The 25,894-nt window shown below is 36.1% G+C and overlaps 1 protein-coding gene across 12 annotated transcripts in view; it reads right to left on the reverse strand.

Moving 5' to 3' along the window:
• Nucleotides 1-25,894, reverse strand: part of CDK12 (cyclin dependent kinase 12) — a 63,874-nt gene that overhangs the window by 33,144 nt on the left and 4,836 nt on the right. For 11 of the 12 annotated variants that reach the window (XM_028165300.2, XM_028165299.2, XM_057535539.1 and 8 more), the window contains exons 2-10: nucleotides 24,011-24,892; nucleotides 18,071-18,247; nucleotides 16,993-17,132; nucleotides 16,265-16,435; nucleotides 12,552-12,741; nucleotides 7,245-7,301; nucleotides 6,755-6,856; nucleotides 1,270-1,347; nucleotides 132-248 (exon numbers count right to left, since the gene is read on the reverse strand). In XM_028165300.2, the coding sequence (XP_028021101.1) occupies nucleotides 132-248; nucleotides 1,270-1,347; nucleotides 6,755-6,856; nucleotides 7,245-7,301; nucleotides 12,552-12,741; nucleotides 16,265-16,435; nucleotides 16,993-17,132; nucleotides 18,071-18,247; nucleotides 24,011-24,892 (1,914 nt within the window). The remainder of the gene's footprint in view (nucleotides 1-131; nucleotides 249-1,269; nucleotides 1,348-6,754; nucleotides 6,857-7,244; nucleotides 7,302-12,551; nucleotides 12,742-16,264; nucleotides 16,436-16,992; nucleotides 17,133-18,070; nucleotides 18,248-24,010; nucleotides 24,893-25,894) is intronic. The other variant, XM_007177543.3, reaches the window with a different exon arrangement.

Below are 25,894 nucleotides of genomic sequence, written 5' to 3' on the forward strand. Positions count from 1 at the left end.
AAAATAAAATGTTTTCCTATGGTGTGTTTTCATAATAAATTGGGACAGCACTAACTCCCTAGGATAGGAAAAAGTCAAGTCCAAACAACAGCCAAACACGGAAACTAGATGTACATATCTGTCAAACTCACAAAGAGAATTCTTCTCGTAGGCGCCTTCTATATTGCTTCTTCGGTTTCATTGTATTGAAGTAGGGCAGCTTGATAACATCAGGCCACACAGCTGGACAAGGGCTACCACAGAGTCGACTGAAAACAAAGCAAAAAGCAAGAACAAGGAAGTGAGTGAGTCAGCATCATAAATTCTGGAGATTCTAGAAGCAGAAATTATTACCTCCTCAGGTCTGGGGGATCTTGGCTTATTAAGTTAAAAGGCATGCAGAGAGGTTAAACCTGACCGCACTGCTTTAAGGACAGAAGGAACAGGACAGAAAGACTGGTTACACGATGGTGAAGAGAAAATACTGGCACAATAGTCCAAAATGATCCACAGATTTGGTTTTGTAAAACATGTTCTTAATCCTCCACATAGGTTTCAACTACCAATTTTGTTCTGTTCAGTTAGTATTAATTTCAAAGAGCTGAGCTGGTCCTATAATGTCCCTCAAAGGGAAAACTAGCAGAAGAGAGCCTAAGACTGGAATTTTGATGGAAAACTGAATTTACTGCATAACACATGAGTTACACACCACCTTTAAAAAAAAGTCTACATTAGCCTGTCGTATTCTTCCCCTTAATCTTACTGAAGAGAAATAAAACAAAAAACAAAACTCAAATTCCATCCCAACCCCAGACTTTCCCAAAATCCTCTATTACAGGCTCCCTTTTATAATTATCTGTTTACCTGATGCATCACTTACTAAATTCTGAGTTCTTTGAAGGCAGGGACCTATCTTATTTATCTCTGAATCCTAAAGTTTAACAGAGATAGGAATTTGTTATAGAACAGGCTCAACGAATGTTTGCTGGATAAAGTTGATCTTAATCTAACCTAAGTAAGAATGGAACAGCTATCCTGAAAACAGCATGCTTTTATATGAAGAACTAATAAAAAAAAAATGCAAAGACAGACCTAAGAAGTAGGTGGAATACAACTTCTTTCCATATACAACCCATGACAAAATATATGGTAAACCTGATTGAGTGAAGAGAAACTTACGTAGACATAAGGAGCATAAACTCACTTAGTAGAATGACTGAAAAGTGTTAGAAATTAGAGGATGAGATTACCTATGACCCCTGGGCACTCAGAGCACATGCACAGCTGTACCTGATCAGTTCTAGCTGAGCCAGTTCCAGATTGGCTTGAAAAATTGGCTTCTTTGTGAACAGTTCCCCAAGGATGCATCTAGAAAGAATAAAATTGAGAGGTCAGAAGAGAAATCCCTGGAGCCTATTTAAAGTGTGTCTCAATAAACTTTTATACTATATCAGACTGTATCTGATATACTAAATAAGCCCAAAACTCAGGGTCTGAGTTTCATAAAAGAAAATATTTCTTGCAGTGAAAATAGTACAAAGGATTTAGATTTGCTGGTAGATCAAACTTTTGCCACCTATAAAGGACAGTCTATAAGCAGAAAAAAGGAGTCAAGAAGCCTTTTCTATCAATTCCACTGTAAATTTAGGAAATAACTAAACACTAAAAAACACACACTTCAATTTTACAAAGATGCTCAGCAGTTTCAATAAAAAGAATATTAGCCTTTTTCATTCATCTGCTCTGCAGAATGTACACTATGTACATGTACAGCCCTCTTGGCACTGTATTTGTAAAGAAAAGTTTATTGTCATCAGTCAGGATCAGTTTCAATAGGACTTTCAAACATATTATGCTTAAACACTTTTACCATTTTGAAAAGGCCTTTCAAAACTATATTGACATATTTACACAGTCTCCAAGTATCTCTCCACAAATTACTTATTAATTACAAAAGGAAAACTGCTAACTATTTAGTGTGGAAAAAAGACAACACCTTAACCAAGTGACCAAAACTAACATCATCAGTAAGAGGCAAACAGGGTTCATGTAAATACAAATGTAATACCTTAAAAAAAAACACTTATGAAATAAAAAAGAATGAAATTCTGCCATTTGCAACAACATGGATGGACCTAGAGGGTATTATGCTTAGTGAAATAAGTCAGATAGAGAAAGACAAATACTGTATATTATCATTAATATGTAGAATCTAAAAAATAAAACAAATGAATGAATATAACAAAACAGAAATAGACTCACAGATAGAGGGAAAAAACTAGTGGTTACCAGGGGAGAGGGACTTGGAGAAGGGCAAGATAGGGGTAGGGGATTAAGAGCTACAAACTACTATGTATAAAACAAGTAAGCTACAAGGATACATTGTACAGTACAGGGAATATAGTCAATATTTTATAGTAACTTTAAATGAAACATAATGTACAAAAATTCTGAATCCCTATGTTGTACACCTGAAACTAATATTATAAATCAACTAAACTTAAAAAAGAACACTTATGGAATATTCCAGCCAAAATCAAAACCAAAAAAAGGCTAAGGAACTGTTCCAGATTAAAGAATGAAAACTAAATGTAGTATATGATAATGGACTGGATCCTCTATCAGGTGAAGTATTGTTTCCAGGACATTATGAGGGTACCAACAAAATCAGAGTATGGAATGTAGGTTAAAGTACTCTATTAAATACATTGTATCAATGTTAAATTCCCTGAATTTGATAATTATACTGTGATTATAAGAGAATATCTTTGTTCTTAGGAAATGTACATTAAATATTAAGAGGGAAAGGAGCATGATACATAGAACTACTTTCAAATAGTTCTGGAAAAACATATATGGTATACATATATAAACGCACATTTTATTCTATGTATATATTGTATGTTGTATTATATATAAGTACGTATGTATAATACATATACATACCATATAATATATACATATGTGAATATAAAAGGAAATGTGGCAAGATGTTAAAAATTAGTGAATCTAACACAAATGATCTCAAAATAATTAATGCTGAGTAAAAGATGCCATAGGGAAAAAAGAGCATATATAGTATGATTCTGTTTACATAAAATTCTAGAAATGGAAATCAATCTAAAGTGATAGAGAGCAGAACAGTGGTTGCCTGGGAATGGGATGGTATGGACAGTAAAGAGGGACTACAAAGGAGCACATGGAAAATTTTGGAGGTGACCTTGGTGACGGTTTCACTGGTGTATATAAATAATATATCAATACTTAAATTATATACTTTGAATATATGCAGTTTATTGTAAATCTCAATTGAAAGGTTAAAAAAAATCAGTGAACCTGGATAAAGGTTATACTAAAGTTCTTTGTACTATTCTAGCATCTTTTCTGTACATTTAAAATTATTTCAAAATAAATTTAAAATATGAAAAAAATTACACGAATACTCTATACTTTTTTGTATGCCTGAAATATTTTTTTTTCAAAAAGTGGGGAAGAAAAAAGTGAACAACGAATCTCTTCTAACCTGTGCTCTGAAATGAGATTAATTTACAAATATTCCCCAAACCAATGTTTTCAGTCAGCCCTCTGTATCCATAGGTTCCTATCCACAGATTTAACCAACCATGGACTGAAAATATTTAGAAAAAAAATTCCAGAAAGTTCCAAAAAGCAAAACTTAAATTTGCCACACTGGCAACTATTTACACAGCATTTACATTGTATTTACAACTAGTTATGCAGCATTTACATTGTATTAGCTATTATAAGTAATCAGAGATGATTGGAAGTATACTGGAGGATATGTGGGAGGGTGTGTGTAGGTTATATGCAAACACTACACCATTTAATATAACAGACTTAAGCATCCCCGCGTTTTGGATGCAGGGGGTCCCAGAACCAATCCTCCTGTGGATACAGAGGGACAACTGTATACAGTTTAACTTTGAAATTCTTTAGCTTGACAAAATTTGAGAAAGCAAACAAACCCAGCTTTTAAAGTTATTAGCACCTTTCTTTTAGCATTTGTTAACCTCAAATTCTTATTTCCAATATTCTCACAAACCTTATCCAAAGAAAGAAAAGCATAAGTAAAATTTAATTCTGTTTCTAATATTAACGGCCAAATCAAATTCCAAATACAGTGTTATCACAACATGTAGAATAAAACGCAGAAAGAACAAATCCTGATGAGTTTTCAGACTCTAGGTATAATGTGTTGTACTAGTCTTTCTGGTTTCTCCCCTGATTTTCAAACTGAACTGCTCCATCAATTAATTCTGTCAAGAACATCCCACAAAAGTATCTTCAGAGAGACTACCATGGATCACCAAAGCAGTAAGTGCACATCAAAAGTCAAGCAAAATCTCAATTCAATGAGTCACTGAGCTTTAAAGAAAGTATAATTTTCTATAATTTTAATTTCCAATTGTGTTTTGTTTTATTTCAGTTTCCAGTCCTTTGGTGGAGAAGACATCATTATGTAATCAACACTTTCCTACTGCACTGATGTAGCAGGTTGCACAGAAATAGTACCAACAGAGCTATGAACTTTCCCTGTGCATCTTAATGGGGCATTAACTTTAGAGCCTGGTTGTGACAATTTAAATGCTAATACTGTTAGAGCAAATAGTCCAGAACACAAACACGCCCAGCTTGGTCAGTAAAATTTAACTAAAGCTTCATTTGAATTGGGTAGGTTACTACAGAAATCATGCTCTTTCTCCATCACCCTTTTGAATTTTGAAATAAAAGCCCTATACTGCTCCTTTTAAAGAATGACGTTAACAGAGGAGAGAAAGAATGGAAAAAAGTGATATGCTCCACTGGGAGGTATGTGTGTCAGAATCCTAAAGTATGGAGGTCAAGGTCAGTGTGCATGCATAAATCATACAGTGTAAGAAACAATTAACTAGGGGACTTCCCTGGTGGCGCAGTGGTTAAGAATCCGCCTGCCAATGCAGGGGACACAGGTTCGAGCCCTGGTCCGGGAAGATCCCACATGCCGCGGAGTCACTAAGCCCATGTGCCACAACTACTAAGCCTGCACTCTAGAGACCGCAATCCACAACTACTGAAGCCCACGTGCCTAGAGCCCATGCTCCACAAGAGAAGCCACCGCAGTGAGAAGCCTGCGCACGGCAACAAAGAGTAGCCCCTGCTTGCCTCAACTAGAGAAAGGCCGCGTGCAGCAACAAAGACCCAACGCAGCCAAAAATAAATTAGTTAAATTAATTTATATATTAAAAAAAATGAAACAACTAACACAGCCCATTTAAAATGTCTATGCCCCTAACATACAAATTGTGGCCTCTAAGTATCGTTTTGTACTAAAAGGAACTAAGACTCCTTAGAGAAATGGCCAATTCCAGGTCTGTGGCAGGAAATGAACAGGATGAGCCTAGAACCAGAAAACAATGAAGGCTATCAGAGACTAATATGATTGAGTCAAAAGGTCCCAAGAATTAACCTGCATAAACTCCCACTGACCAAAGACTGGACAGTTTGAAGAGGAATAAGGATGATAACTACAATGAATTAAAACATGTCAAATTTGTTTAAATCCATGAGTTCATAATGAAACTAAAAAACAAATCCCAAATAACTTCTCTTTGGTCATCTTTGGAGGATAATAGTAAGCCACCTCATTATTTTGAAAACTGGTAAATAAAATGAAAGAATTCAACCTTTAATTAAACCTTTTCAACTTTTTTTTTTGGCTGTGCCATGAAGCTTGTGGAATCTTAGTTCCCCTTCCAGGGATCAAACCCAGGCCCTCAGGAGTGAAGGCATGGAGTCCTAACCACTGCACCACCAGGGAACTCCCTAATTAAACCTTTTCTGTATCATTTGTACCCAAAGTTAGCCAAATAGATAAACTATCTTTATTTCAAGAAAGAATAAAATGATTAGAATATCGTATCACAAAACAACCACAAATGGATTGATGGATGTGGATCATTAATAGCTAATAACATTTCAAAAAGAGACAACTACGTATTATGTAAAGTGGTGTGTGTATGTGTAAATCTGCTCCGATAGGGATGAATATTTTATTAGACATTGTTTAGAACTGCTTGTATAAGAGGATAATAAAAAGTAGACTAATTTATAATGGATTTTTTAATTGTTTTTAAGTTCTCTACAGATAATGTATCCAGTTATTGCCTGTACTATGGGCAGAGGCTCCCACTGCTTCCTACCCCCAACTTTGATGCACAAGTGCCTATGTAATCTGTCAGAAGTACTCAAAACCACCTGTAAAATAGTTTCAGGGTCAGTGGGTGTTGGGAATCAAACCTGAATTCACCTACAATTTACAGGAAATAAAAAAAATAGAAAACCATGCTAAAAGATCACCATGAGAATGCAACCAGCAAAGTCCAGATTATGGGAAATTCTGTAGGACAAATGACCCAGTTTCTTCTAAAAAAATTATAAGAGGGGGGAAAAAAAACCTAAGAGAGATGGAGGGGGAGTCTATAATTAAAAGACTTGAGATAATCAATTACAATCTATGAGCCTTATTTGAATGTATTTGGATCCAAATTCAAAGTAAGCTTAAAAAAAAAAAAGAAAATTGGGGAAATGTTAAAAAAAAAAACTGTGTCTGATATTAAGAAATATTCAACAGATTTCTTTGAAATCTGGCTAAAAGTTGATCCCCATCCTTTTGAACTTAAAGAAAAGCGGCAAAAAGCCAATGTAGAGATAAAACAGGATACAAATTCAACAGTATGTGAGTTACAAACAAAAGAAAAGGTGAAAAAAGCCTTACCCACAGCTCCAAACATCTATCGCTGGCGTATAACGCTCCTCTCCCAGCAGAAGTTCTGGAGGTCGGTACCACAGAGTAATGACTTTGTTTGTATAAGGGCGGCTGAAATGTAAAACATAACCATGACATAAATTTACAATGGTTACAACGGTTTCTGATGAAAAATACTTGTACAATTAAATGCAAATTAAAATAGCTGCCAACTGGAGACAGGATCATCAAAACAGCTCCATAGCAACCTAAGAGTTCAAAAGTAAACTGGACAGAAGGGGATGAAGAAATAACTTCCATTCCAATTTGAGTTGATTTATTTCAGTCTAAGGCAGATTCAAGAATTTAGATAGAATTTACTGTCTAAAATCTAGGTGGTTAACACATTTAGAAAATTAGGGAACTCTGAGAGTTATTGCAATTTGCAGAATACTAGCATATCCAAGAATGAAAAAGATTCTTTCCTATTTCCCACATGTAATTTTGTTGAATGACTCACCTCTCTTCAGAATTATAGAGCCGAGCAAGTCCAAAATCTGCTAGTTTGATTTGCCCACTGTAAAACAAAAATTAATTATTTTCATAAGTAACAACAGCAGCCTCCAAATTACACCTAAAAAGTCAAGTGCTAATTTAGGAGTTAAAGGAATTACAAAAATGAATTTTTAACCTCTGCTCTTTTAGTTCGACTCTTAATGATCACTCCGCCAGATTAAGCCTCTTTTGATGACTCCACTATACAAAGCCTTAGGGAGTTTTTTTTTGCACTACTACTGTATTTTTGGATTTGACTCCTTAACTAAATATTTCTTTTATTTCTTGGCAAACAACAGTGGCTAGAACCTGCTAGATTAAATACCTACTGTTGGGGAAAAAAGGAACGGGCTGTTTTAGATTAAGAGAGATTTAAGAGGCCTAACAACCAAATCCAATTCATAATCCTTGACTGATTCTGGTTTGAATAAACTAGCTATACAAAAGGCTTTTTTTTTTTTGGCCACGCCACGGGGCATTGGAGATCTTAGTTCCCCAGCCAGGGATTGAACCTGGGCCACAGCAGTAAAAGGGCCAAGTCCTAACCACTGGATCAAACGTAATGATATCTGTAAGTTACTTTAAAATACGTCAGGCAGAAAAATAAAAAGGGAGCAAATATAGCAAAATGTTAATTGTATATGTATTATTAATTATATTAGTGTCTCAACTTTTTCTTATAATTTGACATTTTTCATAACAAAAAGTAAACTGCAACAATTCTGTGGCTATAACAGATTTTTCAAACAGAGAACATACCTTCGATCTGAACAAACAATTTTTATGATGAACAAGGCCCCTTCTACCAACAAACTGCCATCACTTCCTATACCATAAAGATACACAATTATGACTTTAGAGGGGTTCTCAAACGTTAATATGAAATAAGAATCACCTGGAAAGCTTGTTAAATGTTTTCTGGGCCCCATTCCCAGAGATCCTGATTCAGTAGGTCATGGTCCATGAATCCGCATTTGCAACAAGCCCACAGGTGATGCCAATGGTGCTGATCTGAGAACCACACTTTGAGAACCACTCCCTTAAAAGGATCACATCCACGTTTCATTCTGCTAAATATTCTGTCTTTGACAGTGATGTCAAGCAATATTTTAATAAAATGCAACATAAAATGTTGGGAAACTATTTAAAAACCATTATTAACTATTTTGGATTAACCATATTTATCTAAATTCTTGTGTAGTCTATTTATTCACATTTACAGTTTGCGTTACGTCTTGCGGAATGAAAAGCCAATTCACCTTTTTTAAGGGACTGGGGATATCTCAGGTGCCTGATAGCTCAGATCAAGCAGAAAAGTGAGATAGAAGAGAAAAAAAAAGGGCTCTTCTAGGAGGTGCTCCTCAAAGTCTGAGCAATGGGACAAAATATTAAAACAAAAAAGCTACTAGCAACTAAATTTTACATTAAATCAACTCTTACCATTCCTAGTAAAGATTATGGGCACCTTACCCACCTGTCCCAGACATCATCACATTTTAAGTTCGATTTATAAGCAAATTCTGAGAGAAGCAAAAAGGAAAGAAATAGCTGACTTGAGCCCTATATTGAGACAAAAAGCGTTCCTCAAATTTCTTGGCATCCTTACTTTGATCCCAAGACTCAAGGCAAGTCCTACTATGGTAGGACTGAAAGTTAAAATGGCAATAGATATACACTTATGGAAAATGAGGCTAGACCTAAACATCACCAGCACCTAGCATATTTCCTAATCCATCCCCGCCCCCCTCACTCTCAGTAAATAACCTTTTTCATTGGAAACAGAAGCCATCAGGTGGGACCTATTTAACATATTTTTACCTATAAACTTATTTACACCTCTAACCTTGCTTTCTCCTTTCCCTTCAATTACAGAAAAAGTGCGTCAATCTCTTTTCTTATTCAAGGATAATCAGTATTACCACCTCTGGCCTTGACCCCATCTCCTTTAGAAACTCGTTTCTTTAAATTACTTTGGTTCTTTCTTGAATCTTCAACTTCCCCCTCTTTACTGATTTTCTTTTTGCTTAGCATTTAAATATGCTCAAACCTCTGCTTCTTTAATACAAAATTAATAAATACAAAAAACTGAAGTCACACCTACAATCACCTTCCCATTAATTGTGCTACCCACCCACTTACCCCACACTTTCACCACTGACCTTTTAATTCTCAGATTCTCTCCTTGGGTCTTAAAATCTACCTGCATTACCTGACATCTATGACCACTCATTTCTTAAACCTGCCTATTTTGCATTCATATTTCCTTATTTTCTTCCTATCTGTCTAATCAGCCCCTCGGGTTCCATCTTCTCACATCTTTTCTATGCTTGATAACTCCTGAATCTACACTGCTAGTTTGAAACTCCCATGTAACCATATGCCTATTTGACATCACTACCCTGGATATATAACAGACATATCCAAAAGGGGTTTACTCTTCCCCCGACGCATCCTGCTGTTCCTTCTGTATTCCCTATATTGACCACTGTGCCACCCATCTAGATAGTTTCTTAGGACAGAAATCTTTGAGTTAAAGAACTTTGATTCATTTGCCACCATTCACTCACTCATCAAAGTCTACTGGTCTACCAAGTCCATCCTGTCCATCCTCTTCTAGCAATGCCTTGGTTAGTTCAAGCACTGACCATTTCTTACATTGCTCTTAATAAGTCTCTCTGCCTCCAGTCCACACGCTATATAGTGACCATTTAGTGATGTTTCTAAAACAGAAGACTAATTATGTCTCTCCTATACCTAAAATAATTTGGTGTCATTTATACTTGTGTAATTAAGATAAAATAAACAGCATGGGGCTTCCCTGGTGGCGCAGTGGTTGAGAATCTGCCTGCCAATGCAGGGGACACGGGTTCGAGCCCTGGTCTGGGAAGATCCCACATGCCACAGAGCAACTAGGCCTGTGAGCCACAACTACTGAGCCTGCACGTCTGGAGCCTGTGCTCCGCAACAAGAGAGGCTGCGATAGTGAGAGGCCCGCGCACCGCGATGAAGAGTGGCCCCCACTTGCCGCAACTAGAGAAAGCCCTCGCACAGAAACGAAAACCCAACACAGCCATAAATAAATAAATAAATAAATAAATAATTCCCATTTAAAAAATAAACATCATGGAGCCCAACGCTGCTCTCCTCCCTCTCTCGTCAATGCTTTCTCTTTGTCCACCTGAGGACTCCTCTCTAGGCCATCTCACCCAGAAGTCTCTGTGTAGACAGAACTAAATGGGCAAGAGCAGAGGCTGGCTGGATCAGACTAGACCATGAGACTCCTGCATCCTGCTTAGCAACCTGAGAAGGAAATTCACTTTAGTCTAAAACCTTATCAGCTTCCTGAATATGGGAAGTCAGGGACAGAAAGGGGCCTGACCCACCAGAAAGGACACCAAGCAGGACTGCAGTTATTCCCTGGCCTGAAACTTCCCCCAATAGAGGAGCAAAAGGAACAGAAAAAAGTATATTAATACTATAGTCCAGAAAGCTGCAAGATGATAGCCATCATCAAATTTCTGAAGCACTATTACTGTGGATACAGATTAACCAAGCCCAGCTTCAATGAGAATTGTGGTGGATCACAGGGATAGTGACAGAAAGGAATGACATATATATATATATATATAAAATTTTTTTTTCTTTAAAGACTTTTTTGTTGTTGTTGTGGACCATTTTTAAAGTCTTTATTGAATTTGTTACCATACTGCTTCTGTTTTATGTTTTGGTTTTTTTGGCCGTGAGGCATGTGGGATCTTAGCTCCCTGACCAGGGATGGAAGCCACACCCCTCGCATTGGAAGGCGAAGTCTTAACCACTGGACCGCCAGGGAAGTCTCCAGAAAGGAATGATATTTTTAATATCGTGTTTTGTCTAAAAAAGATATTTAAGTACAAATAACAATTTTACAGTAATTTGTACAATTAATATAATAATGCATTAATTGTATAATTTAAAAACAAAAAATTAACCAGAACCCTTCAATGGCTGTTACCTGTAAATAAAATTTAAGCTCCCTAGCAAGATATACAAGATCTTTAAATTGGCTCCTTGCAACTGTCCAGCTTCATCTCTTGCCATTATGTGCTTCACTCTTCTTGCCCTAGCAATACTGACTCCTTTAGTTTTCCAAACATAACATGTTATCTTCACATTTATGTGCTTTTGTACATGCACTCTTCTTTTGCCTAGAAATGTGAACCTCTGTTGTCAGCCTTTCTGATAAATTCCTATTCATTCCTCAACACTGCATCTTCCCAAATGCTCCCAAATTCAAGGGAAAAAAAAAAAAGCTTAATAAATGTTTATTGAATTGAGCAACTTATTTGTTTGGCTTCCCTACTAAACTCTGAAATCTTCAGGGACCAACCATCCCATGTGGGACTTTTAGTGCTAAAACCAGGACAGTCTCAGGCAACACTGGAGAGTTGGTCACCCTACTCCACAAAGACAGGAAATATGTCATAACCATTCCATATTCCCATCTAGATAATGTTTGTTAAATAGAACTGATCAGAAATATTTAAAACAAAGGGTGCATCAGACAAAGATGGCTATAAACAGCCCACTACCTACAGAACCAAACACTGGCCTTATTTCAATGGTACCAGACTTGCTTTTTATTCCTCAGTATGCAGGGCTATCACCAAAGACTACTGTATCTCAACTGATATCACCAATGCAATTTAGGCAAATAGCCAAAGAGGAAGAAAGCAGATGATAAAAACTTCTGAAGAATTAACACTGTTCTTCAACAAATTCCTGTCTGTCTATACTATTAAAACCCAGGAGTAAGTGCTGGGCAGAAAGGTCAGTCACCAACTACATCTGTGTTTACTCTGAAATTCGATAACTGAGAAAGTCTCAAGAGCAGTTAAAACAGCAGGTATGTTTCTCCCCACTAAACAAAGGAGAATGTCATTAAGAACTTGATGTGTGTTTGAATTTGCCTAAGACCACAAAAGTATTATTTACTAACTATGGCAAAAGCTCTTTGAATATTCCTATAGGATGTAAGTAATTCTCTAAAATGTCTGCATTTAAAAAAACCTTTATAATCCTACCTCTTTTAGTCCTTACCAACACTGAGTCTGGAGACTCTGCTGATCAGAGTACCCCTATCACAAGCTGTTCCTAAGGTATAGACATCAGATGTACGTAAATGCAAAGAAGTGCATTATTGGGTTTACCTATAACCCCAATTAACTAGCTGAAACTAAGGGTGTCAGAAGAGAGGGAGAAAATGCTTAACCTCATATGGTTACTGTGTTACCTGTTGTTCAGCAAAATGTTAGAACACTTAATATCCCGATGCAGGAAATTCTTTTTGTGACAGTAATCCAGTCCTTCCATTAGCTGTTTCATGAATGACTTGATATGATCCTCAGAAAAGTGCACCAAACCAGATTCCAAGAGTCCCATTAAGTCATGGTCCATATACTCAAATACAAGGTAAAAGGCTCCTACATAGGATGAAGGAAAAAATTAAAAACAAGAGAAAAAGGATGCCGAAATGACAATGCATCAAATTTTAACATCATTTTGGAGTTGACCATAAGCTTTCTGGAAAAACCACTTAATTTTATACATGAAGAAACCAGAACTCAAGCAGTTGAATAACTTGCCCATTCTAACAATAAATAACAGAACTATTTTTTTTTTCTTCTTTTTTTTTTTTTTTTTAAATTTATTTATTTATTTATGGCTGTGTTGGGTCTTCGTTTCTGTGCGAGGGCTTTCTCTAGTTGCGGCAAGTGGGGGCCACTCTTCATCGCGGTGCGCGGGCCTCTCACTATCGCGGCCTCTCCTGTTGCGGAGCACAGGCTCCAGACATGCAGGCTCAGTAATTGTGGCTCACGGGCCTAGTTGCCCCGTGGCATGTGGGATCTTCCCAGACCAGGGCTCGAACCCGTGTCCCCTGCATCGGCAGGCGGATTCTCAACCACTGCGCCACCAGGGAAGCCCCAGAACTATTTTTTGAATTAATTGTCTGACTCATAGTCCAGTGCTCTTTGGACTACTTACTTCTCTGAAGGGACAACTGCCCCAATTAGATTGTATAACTAGTCTTTTATGATCTAAATCAGTTGGCAAATTACGGACCCCTTGGGCCAAATCCGGCCTGTCTATTGCTGTAAATAAAGTTTTATTTGTACTATACAACCATGCCCATTTGTTACACATTGTCTAAGACTATTCTGTAGAAATCTTTACCTTAGTTAACAGCACTCACATAATACGCCAGAGGTACATTTAGTACGAATTATTTTTTTTTTAATTAATTAATTATTTATTTATTTTTATTTATGGCTGTGTTGGGTCTTCGTTTCTGTGCGAGGGCTTTCTCTAGTTGCGGCAAGTGGGGGCCACTCTTCATCGCGGTGCGCGGGCCTCTCACTATCACGGCCTCTCTTGTTGCGGAGCACAGGCTCCAGACGCACAGGCTCAGTAATTGTGGCTCACGGGCCTAGTTGCTCCGCCGCATGTGGGATCTTCCCAGACCAGGGCTCGAACCCGTGTCCCCTGCATTGGCAGGCAGATTCTCAACCACTGTGCCACCAGGGAAGCCCCTAGTACGAATTATTAATGAAATTTATAGTATTTAAGAATTGAAAGAAAAATGAATCATCTAATTCAATTTCCTAAATTTAAAAGTAGATAAAAGGCTAAGAGAATTGTGAAAGATTTGAAATCCACATTATCTTCCCACTTTCAGCAGAGTGCATGATAGAGGCAAATACCGTAACATAGGAAATACCAGACCTAGTTAGACAATGATCCATCCAGCCTAAAATTCTTCTCTCAGTAGCATAAAGGCAAGGATTCTTAGTCTAGGGGATAGGCTTCAAGGACTCTTTGAACTCTCTAAATAGCATACAACATTTTAAACACACGTGTATGCAACATTTTAAATGTATTTTTTTGAAGAGTGAATCCATAAGATATTATAAAAGGTTCATGACCCCCAAAAAGTTAAGAACCACTATTAAAGGAATATCTTATCTTTAGCTAAGCCCTCGTATGAATTAAGAAAACACTAAAACTGCAAAAGAGGAGTGGATAAAGGACACAAACGGACAACTCAAAAAAAGAGAAAATAAGTAAAATTGATAGACATGGAAAAAAACTCAGAATATAAAGAATGCAATCCAAAATAATGATATCATTCATGCTTCACCTATCAGATAAGATGACAATTTTTTAAAAAGATAAACTCAATGTTAGGGAGGATAAAGTGGGATGGGACTCACTGGTGGGACATAAATTATTACTATCTTTCTTAAAAGCAATCTAACATTAAATATGAAAATTCATTTGACCAAATAATTCTACTTCTAGGAAACTATATTAAGAAATAAATCAAAATACAAATATTTATGCACAAAGATGCTCAATGCAGTGCTATTATAATATTTTTTTAAACTGGCAACTAATTGTTCAACAAGGACTGGTGACATAAATTCGGATTCATCTATCTTTATGCACAGTCATTAAAACATGTTAATGGTACAGGAAATTGCTTATGACAAGTTATAAAACACTAAATACACTCTGATCTTGGTTATGTTAAAATAAATACAATATATATAAAATATAAAGTACTAGAAAAAAATATGCCAACATGCTAATACTACAGTGGTCTTCTATGGATGCTGGTATACTGGGAGTGGGAGAGAAGTGATTGCCATTTTCCTTTTCTTACTCGCCTATGTTTTCAATTTTTCCACAATGGGCATGCATCACATCCATTCATTCATTTATTATTTTATGATTAAAAAAATTTTTTTTAATTTTTTGGCTGTGCCACACAGCATGTGAGATCTTAGTTCCCCGACCAGGGATCAAACCCGTGCCCCCTGCAGTGGAAGCACGGAGTCTTAACCACTGGACTGCCAGGGAAGTCCCCTATTATTTCATGATTTTTTAAAAAAGAATTTAAACAGTACATGGTAAATTATTTAAACAGTACAGAAGGGCATGGATGAAAAGCAAGCACCTCTCCAGAAGCAACCAATTAACATTTTCTTACGCTTCCTCACAGAAACTAGTTATACACTGTATTATTTTTATAATCAGAAAAGGTTAAAAAAAACACCCAGAAATATACCTAGTATACTTAATTCTATTCCAATCTAACTTTCATAAATTTATCTAAGCAGGATTTCCTCTTTTCTTTAAAACTACTTCTACTAAACTCAAGAGGTATTACTCCCCTAGTGCTAATATATGAGGCTCTGTAAAGAAGTCCAACCTAACTTTATCCATTACCCTCCTAATTTCAATCATATTCTCTGTTAACATCTCAGGCTATATTCACAGATGCCACCTCTTCACAGCTGCCTCTCTCTAAACCTTCAGATTTACTTTAATAAAAGTAGGCTGGATGTCATACATAGACTACTTCAAACGTAAGTATGGAAACAACAAACGAGTGTATCCCCCATAAACAAAAGTTACAAATCCAGGAAAACAAACCACTATGTGACCTGAAAACTGTTTTAGAAATACCTGCTTTGGATTCTAAACTGTATGAGTACAAAACTACATTAAAAAAAAAAAAGGATGCATATAAATGAAGGATGTAAAAATGAGAATAACTGTCAAATCTGGGTTTTAATTTCCATTATTGTTATTACAATTTGTAAAAAACAAAACCAAAAAAACCCGACTTCAAAATGTTGGTTGGAGGAGAATCTTATATTGTTTATGTGCTGGCCTTATTAGGTGTTAACAGCAGACTCTAATTTTAATGATTAACAATGATTTCTAAAAGTGTAAGAGTACACTAATGACGAACAGACATTTTATAAAATAAGCACTGTTCAGCACAAAAACAATCTGTTAACATCTTAATTCTGATGTGGATTAAAGAAAGAAGCTGGACTTTAGTACAACTTGTTAAAAAATGCAAACAGGCAAACAAGCTAAGAAAGGGAAATAAAATGTACCAATCTCCCATGCAGAAACATGATTCTTTGCTAGTACCTTTGTCCTTCTTGAAATCCAGCGCGTCTTGTTTATCTGTGACAATTTCCTTCATGTTAACAACACTTCGGTGGATTAGCTGACGAAGGATTTTGATCTCACGAATGGCTGTGATTGGGAAGCCCTCTTTCTCATTGTCCAGTCTCACCTTCTTCAGGGCCACTAGCTCTCCTGTTACAACAAATTCAAACTGTTATATTACAATTAGCATTTTTTGGCCACCATCATGAATCAACCAATATATGCTCTTGCTCTGAAACAGACTTAATGCCTACTTTAATGCTACATGGCAGATATTTTTACACTGTTTAAAAAAAAAAAAAATCCTCATGTTCTCTTTCTTATCTTTGTTTTTTTTAAAGATTTTAAAAGTTTAATTCAATATTCTGTTAAGCCTAAAAGTTTTGTATTATTAAAATATACCAATAATTCAACTACTTCATTTTATCTTCAAGGACTAGCCCCTTACCAAAGAGCAATTGACAAATTTTATTTTTACCTTCTCTTAAATTCCCAGCAAGCTTATTATAAAACATTTACAATGGACAGAAGGAGGAAGGTTTTTAGACAGTAGTAATTATACTATTCTTTTGGAAAATTTTAGTCTATTTCATAACTTTTGGAGACCAAATAAGAACTCAAAGTTTACTTTTGCTAAATCCACTTAAGACATCAGTACTGCTAAATTTTTAACCTTCTGACATCTAAAATTTTGTGGCAATATTTACCTGTGTCTTTGTCCTTGGCTTTATATACTTGGCCATAGGTTCCCTCTCCAATAATCCCAATAATGTCAAACTTGTCCACACAGCGTTTCCCCCAGTCACTTTCTGTTTGTCTTCTTTCTCCATAACGAGGACAACAAATTCTAAAAAAGGCAAAACAAAAATAAAAACAAACAAAAAAGTTATTTTAAAAAATTAAGTGTAATCCTTTTTTTCTTTTTCTTTCTTTCTTTCTTTTTTTGGCTCCATCACATGGCTTGAGGGATCCTGATCAGGGATCAAAACCGTGCCCCCTGCAGTGGAAGCAAAGAGTCCTACCCACGCCAAGAAATTACCTAAGTGTATTCAAAGAACAAAACAGAATTCTTTTATGATGATTTCTCTGGCTCCTGAGTCTTTTATCAGTTTATTAAAAAAGCAGGAACAAATGATATGAAATAAATAGTTTAAACAGTCTCTCAGAGTGGCTAATCTCTCACAGATTTTCTTTTTTTTTTGCTTCAGGAAGACATAAGATCAAATAACAATAGATCTGCTACCTTACTGAGTACTGGCTTCCTCAACCATAGACTGGGAAAATAATCCCTACATCATAGGGTTACTATGAAAGTAAAATATAAAACTTTGGCAATGATATGTGCTCAACAAATGGCAACTATTTTTACTACCAAGAGAAGAATGCTAACAATCAGAAGATCAAACTCAGATTCTACTACATTTATGGCATGGCAATTTATGTAGTTCAGGGGAAAAAAAATCCCACATCTATTAATTCTTCATTAATGTGTACATGGTTGACACCCTCTGAATTAAAGGATTTTTTTCTTCTTCAATACGCTAAGTATTATGAATTCAAAAGATACAGTGGGATCAATGTTCATGGTATACTTGGAATTGGGAAATTATTGCTTTTCTAAAAAACACAACATGGTATCTATGAGTGTAGATGAAAGGATTTTATCCATTAAAATAAAATAAGATCTACATTAGGCCCAATCCTCTATAAGCCTACTGGTGTAGGTTGAGGTCCAAAGGTAAGGAAGAAAGCTGTAATTAAGGATGGGTCCCTCCAAAAACTCACTTTGGTCTCTTTTTGTATGGTTGCTGAGGTGGTGTGATTGCCTTTGGTTCTGGAGAGTCTGGGGGAGATGGATCCCCACCAGGGAGCTCTGGAGGGAGAGGGAGGTCTGTGAGTAGATGACGTGGCCTTTGTTCCTTCTCTTTCTTTACAGGTTTTGAAGGTAGGGTTTCTTTCGGACTAAACAACAGAGAGGAAAAAATGAAAAAGATCACAATTACTTAAAGGATGTGCAAATAAAACTTTTCAAAGAATATAATGTCTGGCGGTTAAAAGATTACAAAGATTTTACTTTTAAGGGAAAAAAAAACCCTTAAAATAATAATATAACATAAAGTAATATAACAAAGAAATGGAGTTTATCACAGTTAAAGAGACTTGGATTTTGCAAAAAGAAATCTATAGTATATTAAAAAAACCAATACAAAATTTGGCATATTATTTGTAGAAACTTTAATAAACTCTTTAATGTCCTTCCTAAGATTCTACTTGGATTTTTATTGAGATGAAATAAAATGCAGGAAGTTATCATCTTAAATTTGCAAAGCACCACTGCAACTCACAAAGTCACCAAACCTGCTCCATATTTTAACCAGCAAAGATTTAAATGACTGAAAGCCCAGCAATGTAATATTGGGTTGGCCAAACAGTTTGTTCAAGTTTTTCCATGTTACAGAAAAACCTGAACGAACTTTTGGGCCAAGCCAATACTATTATGCTACTAAAGATGTGGAGAGAAACTTGGAAAAAGAAAATAATATTTTACAGTGTTTTGTAAGAAATATAGCTAAGCTGGAAATCAAAATAAGTGAAAAATATACTTATTTATTCTACTGGCTGGGAAGCAAAAGGCAACCATATCCGACCATCCAAAATGGATAAATAACCTTCAAACTAAAAATCTAAGGAGAAAGAGTCCAAGAGACTATTTCAGAATCATTAAAACACTGGTAGCAGAAGGTCTCTCATGATAATCAACAAATTTTAATAGTCAGTGGGGGAAACAGAAGGGATGGCTTTCCTGGAATAGATTAGAAGATTCAGTTTTCAGATCCAATTTTTAACCACCTCTATTTATGAGTAAAGGAAGGATTTTGTGCTATGCATGTCCTCAGAAAAGATAGTGCAGCATACGAATTCATGCCTACAAATAAAACCATGCTAGATAGTCTTCTGTATTCCATCACAGTATCAGAAGATTAAAAAGGATCTAAGAATCCTAACCACAGTACGAACCTCCTCTACGTTTTCAACAAGTGGTTACTTAAAAAAAAAATTCTTTCATGAATACATCCACAGAACCATAAAGAACAGATCTACCCCTTGCAATGTATCTTTTTTTTTTTTTTTTTTTTTGGCTGTGTTGTCTTTGTTGCTGGGCGCGGGCTTTTCTCTAGTTGCGGAGAGCAGGGGCTACTGTTCGTTGCGGTGCACGGGCTTCTCATTGGGTGGCTACTCTCTCTGCAGAGCACGGGCTCTAGGCGCGTGGGCTTCAGTAGTTGTGGCACTCGGGCTCAGTAGTTGTGGCTCATGGGCTCTAGAGCGCAGGCTCAGTAGTTGTGGCGCACGGGCTTAGTTGCTCCGCGGCATGTGGGATCTTCCCGGGGCAGGGCTCGAACCCGTGTCCCCTGCATTGGCAGGTGGATTCTTAACCACTGCGCCACCAAGGAAGCCCTGCAATGTATCTTTTTAAAGCATACTGCTGCCCTCTGTGTGTGAAACACAATCTCAAAAGCTACTACTTCGTACCAATTTTCATCATTTTAATCTCTTATAAATCAGACAGAACAATAGAATCTAGTTTGTACCATATCAACCAGAACTGGGGTAGTCAATGGAGAGCAAAACAATCACCTGAAACTTTCTGTTAAATTACTGATAGAGATGAACACACAACATTATTATAATTTGCACTAAGATTTTTCTACCCTGGGAACAAAGCCTGTTACCAGAAAACTCTTGAGTCAGGATGCCATATAGATTTTTTATATTTCCCCAATTTTTAAGACATTTGGGACAGAAAATTCCTAATTTTTCAACTAATGTCAAAATATTTTTTATAAATTTCAATTCCTCATGACTCAGAAATAGATTCCATCTTGGTTCTGTGTCACTAGAATCAAATTATCTGAATTCTTTCACCATCATTTAAGTTCAGTCTATATTTTATATTTACACTTGTTTTCTCCAAAATTTACTTTATGGGTTCAACTATTGTTTGCCACTGTGAAATGTACATTGCTTCTGAAAAATTATATTTTTAGTATGTTTATGTCAAGAAAGAATGAGTGTTTGATGGGATATGTACTACCAGTTCAGGGCACACAAGTTAATAGAGGTCAAATTCTGTTTCAACAAATTCCAAATGTACCAAAAACCTTGGAATAATGATGACCCATAAAATTGCAGTGCTTAACAACATTATGCTCTTTAGCCTTTAGTGTAGGGCACTCACTAAAATAAAGCTCTATATAGTTCTGAGGGCATACAGTAGATGCAGACAGCCTAACATATTGGAGCAGATACTGAACATCTAAGTCATTACTTGAAGATTCAGTACCAGGAAGTGCTGATCTACCCTATCAATATCAGTATTTCCTGGTTCTCCATTTATACCTGCAGATGGGTTCACATGTAGTGACAAGGTTGCATAATGCTTGTGTATAATTAAAAAAAAAAAAAAGTTGCCAAGCTCCAAGATGCTGAAATTTTAGAATCCGGAGAGTCTCTTGGAATTTACGATGCTGGATTTAATCTGTAGGTACAATGTTAACACCGCTAATAAGTTTTTATTGTTAATAAAGAAAAAAATATGAATTTACATATGAACTATGCGAAAAGAAATTAATTCTTTTTTTTTTTTGGCCGTACCACGTGGCTTCAGGGCTCTTAGTTCCCCGACCAGGGATAGAACCCGAGCCCCCTGCAGTGGAAGCACGGAGTCCTAACCACTGGACCATCAGGGAATTCCCGAAAATTAATTCTTATTAATTAATTTTCAAAACGTAAAATAAACTACTTTAAATAGATCATTTATCTCCTTCCCCTTAAAGCAGGTTGTTTAGAAAGTGATTTATTTTTATAAATTTCTATTAAAAATTTGAGTGAATACATTAAAAACATTGTATTAGCATTCTAGTAAAAAACAAGCATTCTATTAGAAAAATCCTAAAATCGAATCTGAATGTTTACCCAGGTCTACTCTACACAAGCTCAGTACTTTAAAAATACAGCCTTTAAGAATAATGTAGACTTTACTCAAGTCTGATAAGACTCCAAATGAACCAGGCTATCAAAAAAATAAAACAATATTTAAAAAACCCTATGTGGTTAACTGAAAATTTTTTAAAAAGCAGCAGATCCCCATGAATAGCTATGTTCATGAAGAATGTACTATATCAAGGTGGATGTCCGGCAGCCTTTGCTTCTTGAAACCAAGAATTGTAGACCATGAATCAGAAAGGTTTTTGCAATACCATTAATTAAATTCACTCCTGCATTTGATACCTGGGTTAATACACTCCTGGCCCAATATATATGTTTGAAAGAAAAGTTTCATTCTTTTCCCAAAAGGACAAATCCTCTAATACAAGCTTTATGTCATCCAGGTGGCAAATAATTTCTTAACTACATGCCCGATGTCATTTCACACAAGCCCTGACCCTGGCTCCTTCAGCAGTTTTACTTATTCAAATAATCAATATTTAATGGCTGCATTCTGTGTTCTATGTTTAAAGCACTGTAGGCAATAAAAAAGATGTTAAGTCACATTCTCAACATTTAAGCTCCTGAAGCCTCACATGAGAGAAAGTAGAGAGGAATATGAATCCCATGTGCAACTTTCAGATTCCTTCCTAAAAAGTTTTCTTACATAAAATTATTTTTCGGGACTTCCCTGGTGGTCCAGTGGTTAGGACTCCGTGCTTCCAATGCAAGGGGGGCAGATTCAATCCCTGCTCAGGGAACTAGGGTCCTGCATGCTGTGCGGTGTGGCCAAAAATTTTTTTTTTAAATAAATAAATATTTTTCATGTGACAGATAGGTGCAGCTGGTACATGGACAGGGTGGCACCAAATAAGTAAATAAAGACAAGAACAGAAAAACCATCTTGAATTTACAGTTTTATAGTAAAAAAATAAAACTGATAGTGGAAGAAATCTTCACTTCCATTTTTCTACCTTTAATAAGGACTATAAAATAAAATAGTTACACTTTTGGAATCAGAATAAATATATAACAAAAATAATTTTCTCACTTCATTCTCTCTCTTACACATTTTTAAAGATAGCTACACATACTCAAATAAGCACTGAATGGTCTTACCTTACCCCTCATCCGCAATCTGAAAGATAAAAATTCCTATGTGCTTTCTATCAAAATTGTTCCACCTCTGGAAACCTGCACTCTATGCTGATGCATGGTAAGTAGGTTCAACAGCTATTTGGTTAGCCAAGTAAACATTTCAAAAGGAAGATTCTTAGCCACACTGATATTGTCCTAGCCACTACGTAAACTAATATTTAAACAAGGTTCCTGTGGATAGATAGTGGCCTAGGTTCCCTTTGGATGATACTCAACTGACTATTTTCCAACAAAAACTGTAAAAATATATAGCTTGTATCTATGAGAAGTATATTGTGTACCTCAAACAAATTTTCTACATAAATTTCAGGTTCTGTTCTCCTTTGCAGTTCTCAGGATGTGGCAGAATTCATAAATACCTATTAATATTAGAAAGAGCATGTGGAATTTTTCTTTAAAATCAGATTTACAGCTATGTATAGTAATGGAGCCATTCTTTTAAATAATCTCTTTCCCCCTCATTTATTGCACTTGCACCCTCTAAAAAAAGCGCAGAGTATAATCTGAAAAAATATAGACCTAAAGGGCTGAAATGTGTCACTGTTCAAACTACTGATGTCACCTGGAAAATAAGGGAAGCTTGGGAATTGGTTTGGGATGCAAGAACATTAATACTTATTTTTGTGCTTACAATGGAAGTTTGTTGCAATAAGTGAAACTCATATCCTCCAGAACAAGAGGGCAGAATCTCCATAGAAAAAAGAATAACACAAAGACTGCCATGGCATATGTCACTGCTAAATCATGTTTGTTTGGTGGTACTTGCCTGGCTAGGCCTGTCAAGAAATTAAACAAATATATTTCCTAATGCCTTCCATGAAATCAGATTCATGCTTCAAATCATTTCAGTTTTCAACACTCAGAGGACTCATTAAAATTAGAGCTCTTCCCATCACCCCACTGTGAATTATATTCTAATTAGCAAAGATTCTACATATTGTTCTTTTCTTCTTACAGGATAATTAATTTTTTTAAAGCATCAGGAGGAAAAAAAAAAAGTAGCTATAGAAGACATTTTTGGGACCACTGAGGATATTATTATTATTGATATGCTACTGATATTATTTAATAAATGAATAAGTTTTTTAGGGTGATAAAGGTATTATGATTATATAGGAAAATGTTCTTGTTAGGAGAGACATGCTAAAGTATTCAGAAGTGTCATGATATCTACAGTTAAAACAAATGTGGCAAAAAATTAATAACTGGTGAATCGAGGTGAAGAGTATACAGGTGTTAATTATATTCTTTTAACTTTTCTGCAGCTATTTAATATTAAAATTTTCAATGTAAAAATTTAAGGAGAAAAACACATGATTTTTTAAAATTTGAATCAAAATTATCAATAAATACACTTATGAGAAAAAGGGTTATGAGACCTCAAACTGTAATTCTCTTTTCCTAATAAATGTCATGCATAAGGACTTTTCCACTGAAAACCAAACATCAAAGGCATTTCCTATTCATGAAAGCATTCTAAACAGCCATGCATTAGAGCAATTTTAACAAAGCTTGAGAACAAAAAATACATCACACTTCGAACAAGAGGGTTAAAATTTCCCAGTTAACCACAGGACTTACCTATCCATGTCATCATCTCCCAGTAATAAGGGTGGGAAGGGCAGAGGAGGCAACGTTGAAGTTTTTAGGTGTGGAATAGCAGCTGTTACAGATACTTGAGTCTTCACAGAAACCTGTACAGGGGGCTGAGAATTTGCCTGAGAGGACAGAGTTGATGTCCTTGGGTGAATAGAAGGGGGCAAAGTTGAAGTACTAGAAGAAAGAACCTGACTAAATGCTGGTTGGGGAGGAGGCAGAGGTGGTTGCTGTGGAAGAGCTGGTAGTGGAGGCAAAGGTGGCAAGGGGGGTGTCTGAGGTGGAGGGGTAGTAGTTGGTAAAGGAGGTGGAGAAGTAACTGTGGGAAGAGGTGGAAGGGTCTCCTTTTCAGATGTCTCTGTCTCTTTTGGAGTAGCAATCTCCTCTTTCAGTGCTACAGGTTTAGAGTCTCTTGTTCCCTGTCCTTTCGAATCTTTAAGAACAGGATGCTTCTCAGAGTTCTCATCCAACTTTATTTTCCCTGTATCTAAAGAACTTTTCACCTCTGTGTTTAGATGTGTTACATTCACCAGTTCAGTATCTGGGGCAGATTTTTCCAATTTTACACCTCTGGGTAACTTTTTAGACTCCAAGCCTGAATCCTTAGCCTCTACTGAACTGTTCTCTTTTCTAGGCAAAAATATAGGTGAACCCTTGGATTCCTTTCCATCCATTTTTGCTGCAGCAGCAGCTGCTCTTTCTTTCTTTTTCCTACTGAGTTCAGCTCCCAAGCTGGAGTTCAGTGGAAGCCTGACAGGTGAGATACTGGAATGTCGACTGCGTGACCCGGATCTCTTCTTTTTACTATGAGAAGTTGAGTGTCTTGAATATGCAGGACTTCTACTTCTAGACTTCATGGATTTTCTACTGGAAAGAGAAAACAGCAGTTTAAAAATAGATAGACTACAGCAATATGGAATAGATCAGTTAAACAAACTATGAAGAACTGTAACTTAAAAAACCCACTTTGAGTATTTAGCAATCTTAAAAATAGATTAGGTACCATCAAATAATAATAATAATGTATCAATATTGGTTCATTAATTGTAACAAATGTAAGATGTTAACAATGGGGAAACTGAGTTTGAGGACATAAAATAATTCTTTGTACTATCTTTACAATTTTTCTGTAAATTTAAAACCGTTCTTTACTTAAAAAAATAGATTAGATGGGCTTCCCTGGTGGCGCAGTGGTTGAGAATCTGCCTGCCAATGCAGGGGACACGGGTTCGAGCCCTGGTCTGGGAAGATCCCACATGCCGTGCAGCAACTAAGCCCGTGTGCCACAACTACTGAGCCTGCGCGTCTGGAGCCTGTGCTCCGCAACAAGAGAGGCCGCGATAGTGAGAGGCCCGCGCACCGCGATGAAGAGTGGCCCCCACTTGCCGCAACTAGAGAAAGCCCTCACACAGAAACGAAGACCCAACACAGCCAAAAATAAATAAATTAATTAATAAATTAAAAAGGGAAATTCTTTAAAAAAAAAAGGCTAAGTCATCTAAGCAAATAAATTAAAAAAAATAGATTAGAAGGAAATAAATCCTGCATGGCAACAGATTTCAATCATATAATCTAAAAATTATCCACTACTTATTCAACTGAAGGAAGATGGATGGATACTTTTTTCCCATGTTAGAAAATACCCATATTCACAATGATTACTTTTAGCATTTTGGTTTAAATATGTGATAAAATGAAAACATGATTTTAAAAAGTCATACTTAATGCTAAATGTGGGTTATATCAATTTGGAAGTTAAAAGTAACTAGCACACTTCACCAAAACCTAAATTTTTAAAACTAGACAGCTATTTTATTGAGAAATCCCAGGAAAAGATTCTGTTCCTTGTATCCTCACTTTATAATTAAG

The sequence above is a fragment of the Balaenoptera acutorostrata genome, chromosome 20 (assembly GCF_949987535.1).
Source record: "Balaenoptera acutorostrata chromosome 20, mBalAcu1.1, whole genome shotgun sequence".
NCBI classification, from domain to species: Eukaryota; Metazoa; Chordata; class Mammalia; order Artiodactyla; family Balaenopteridae; genus Balaenoptera; species Balaenoptera acutorostrata.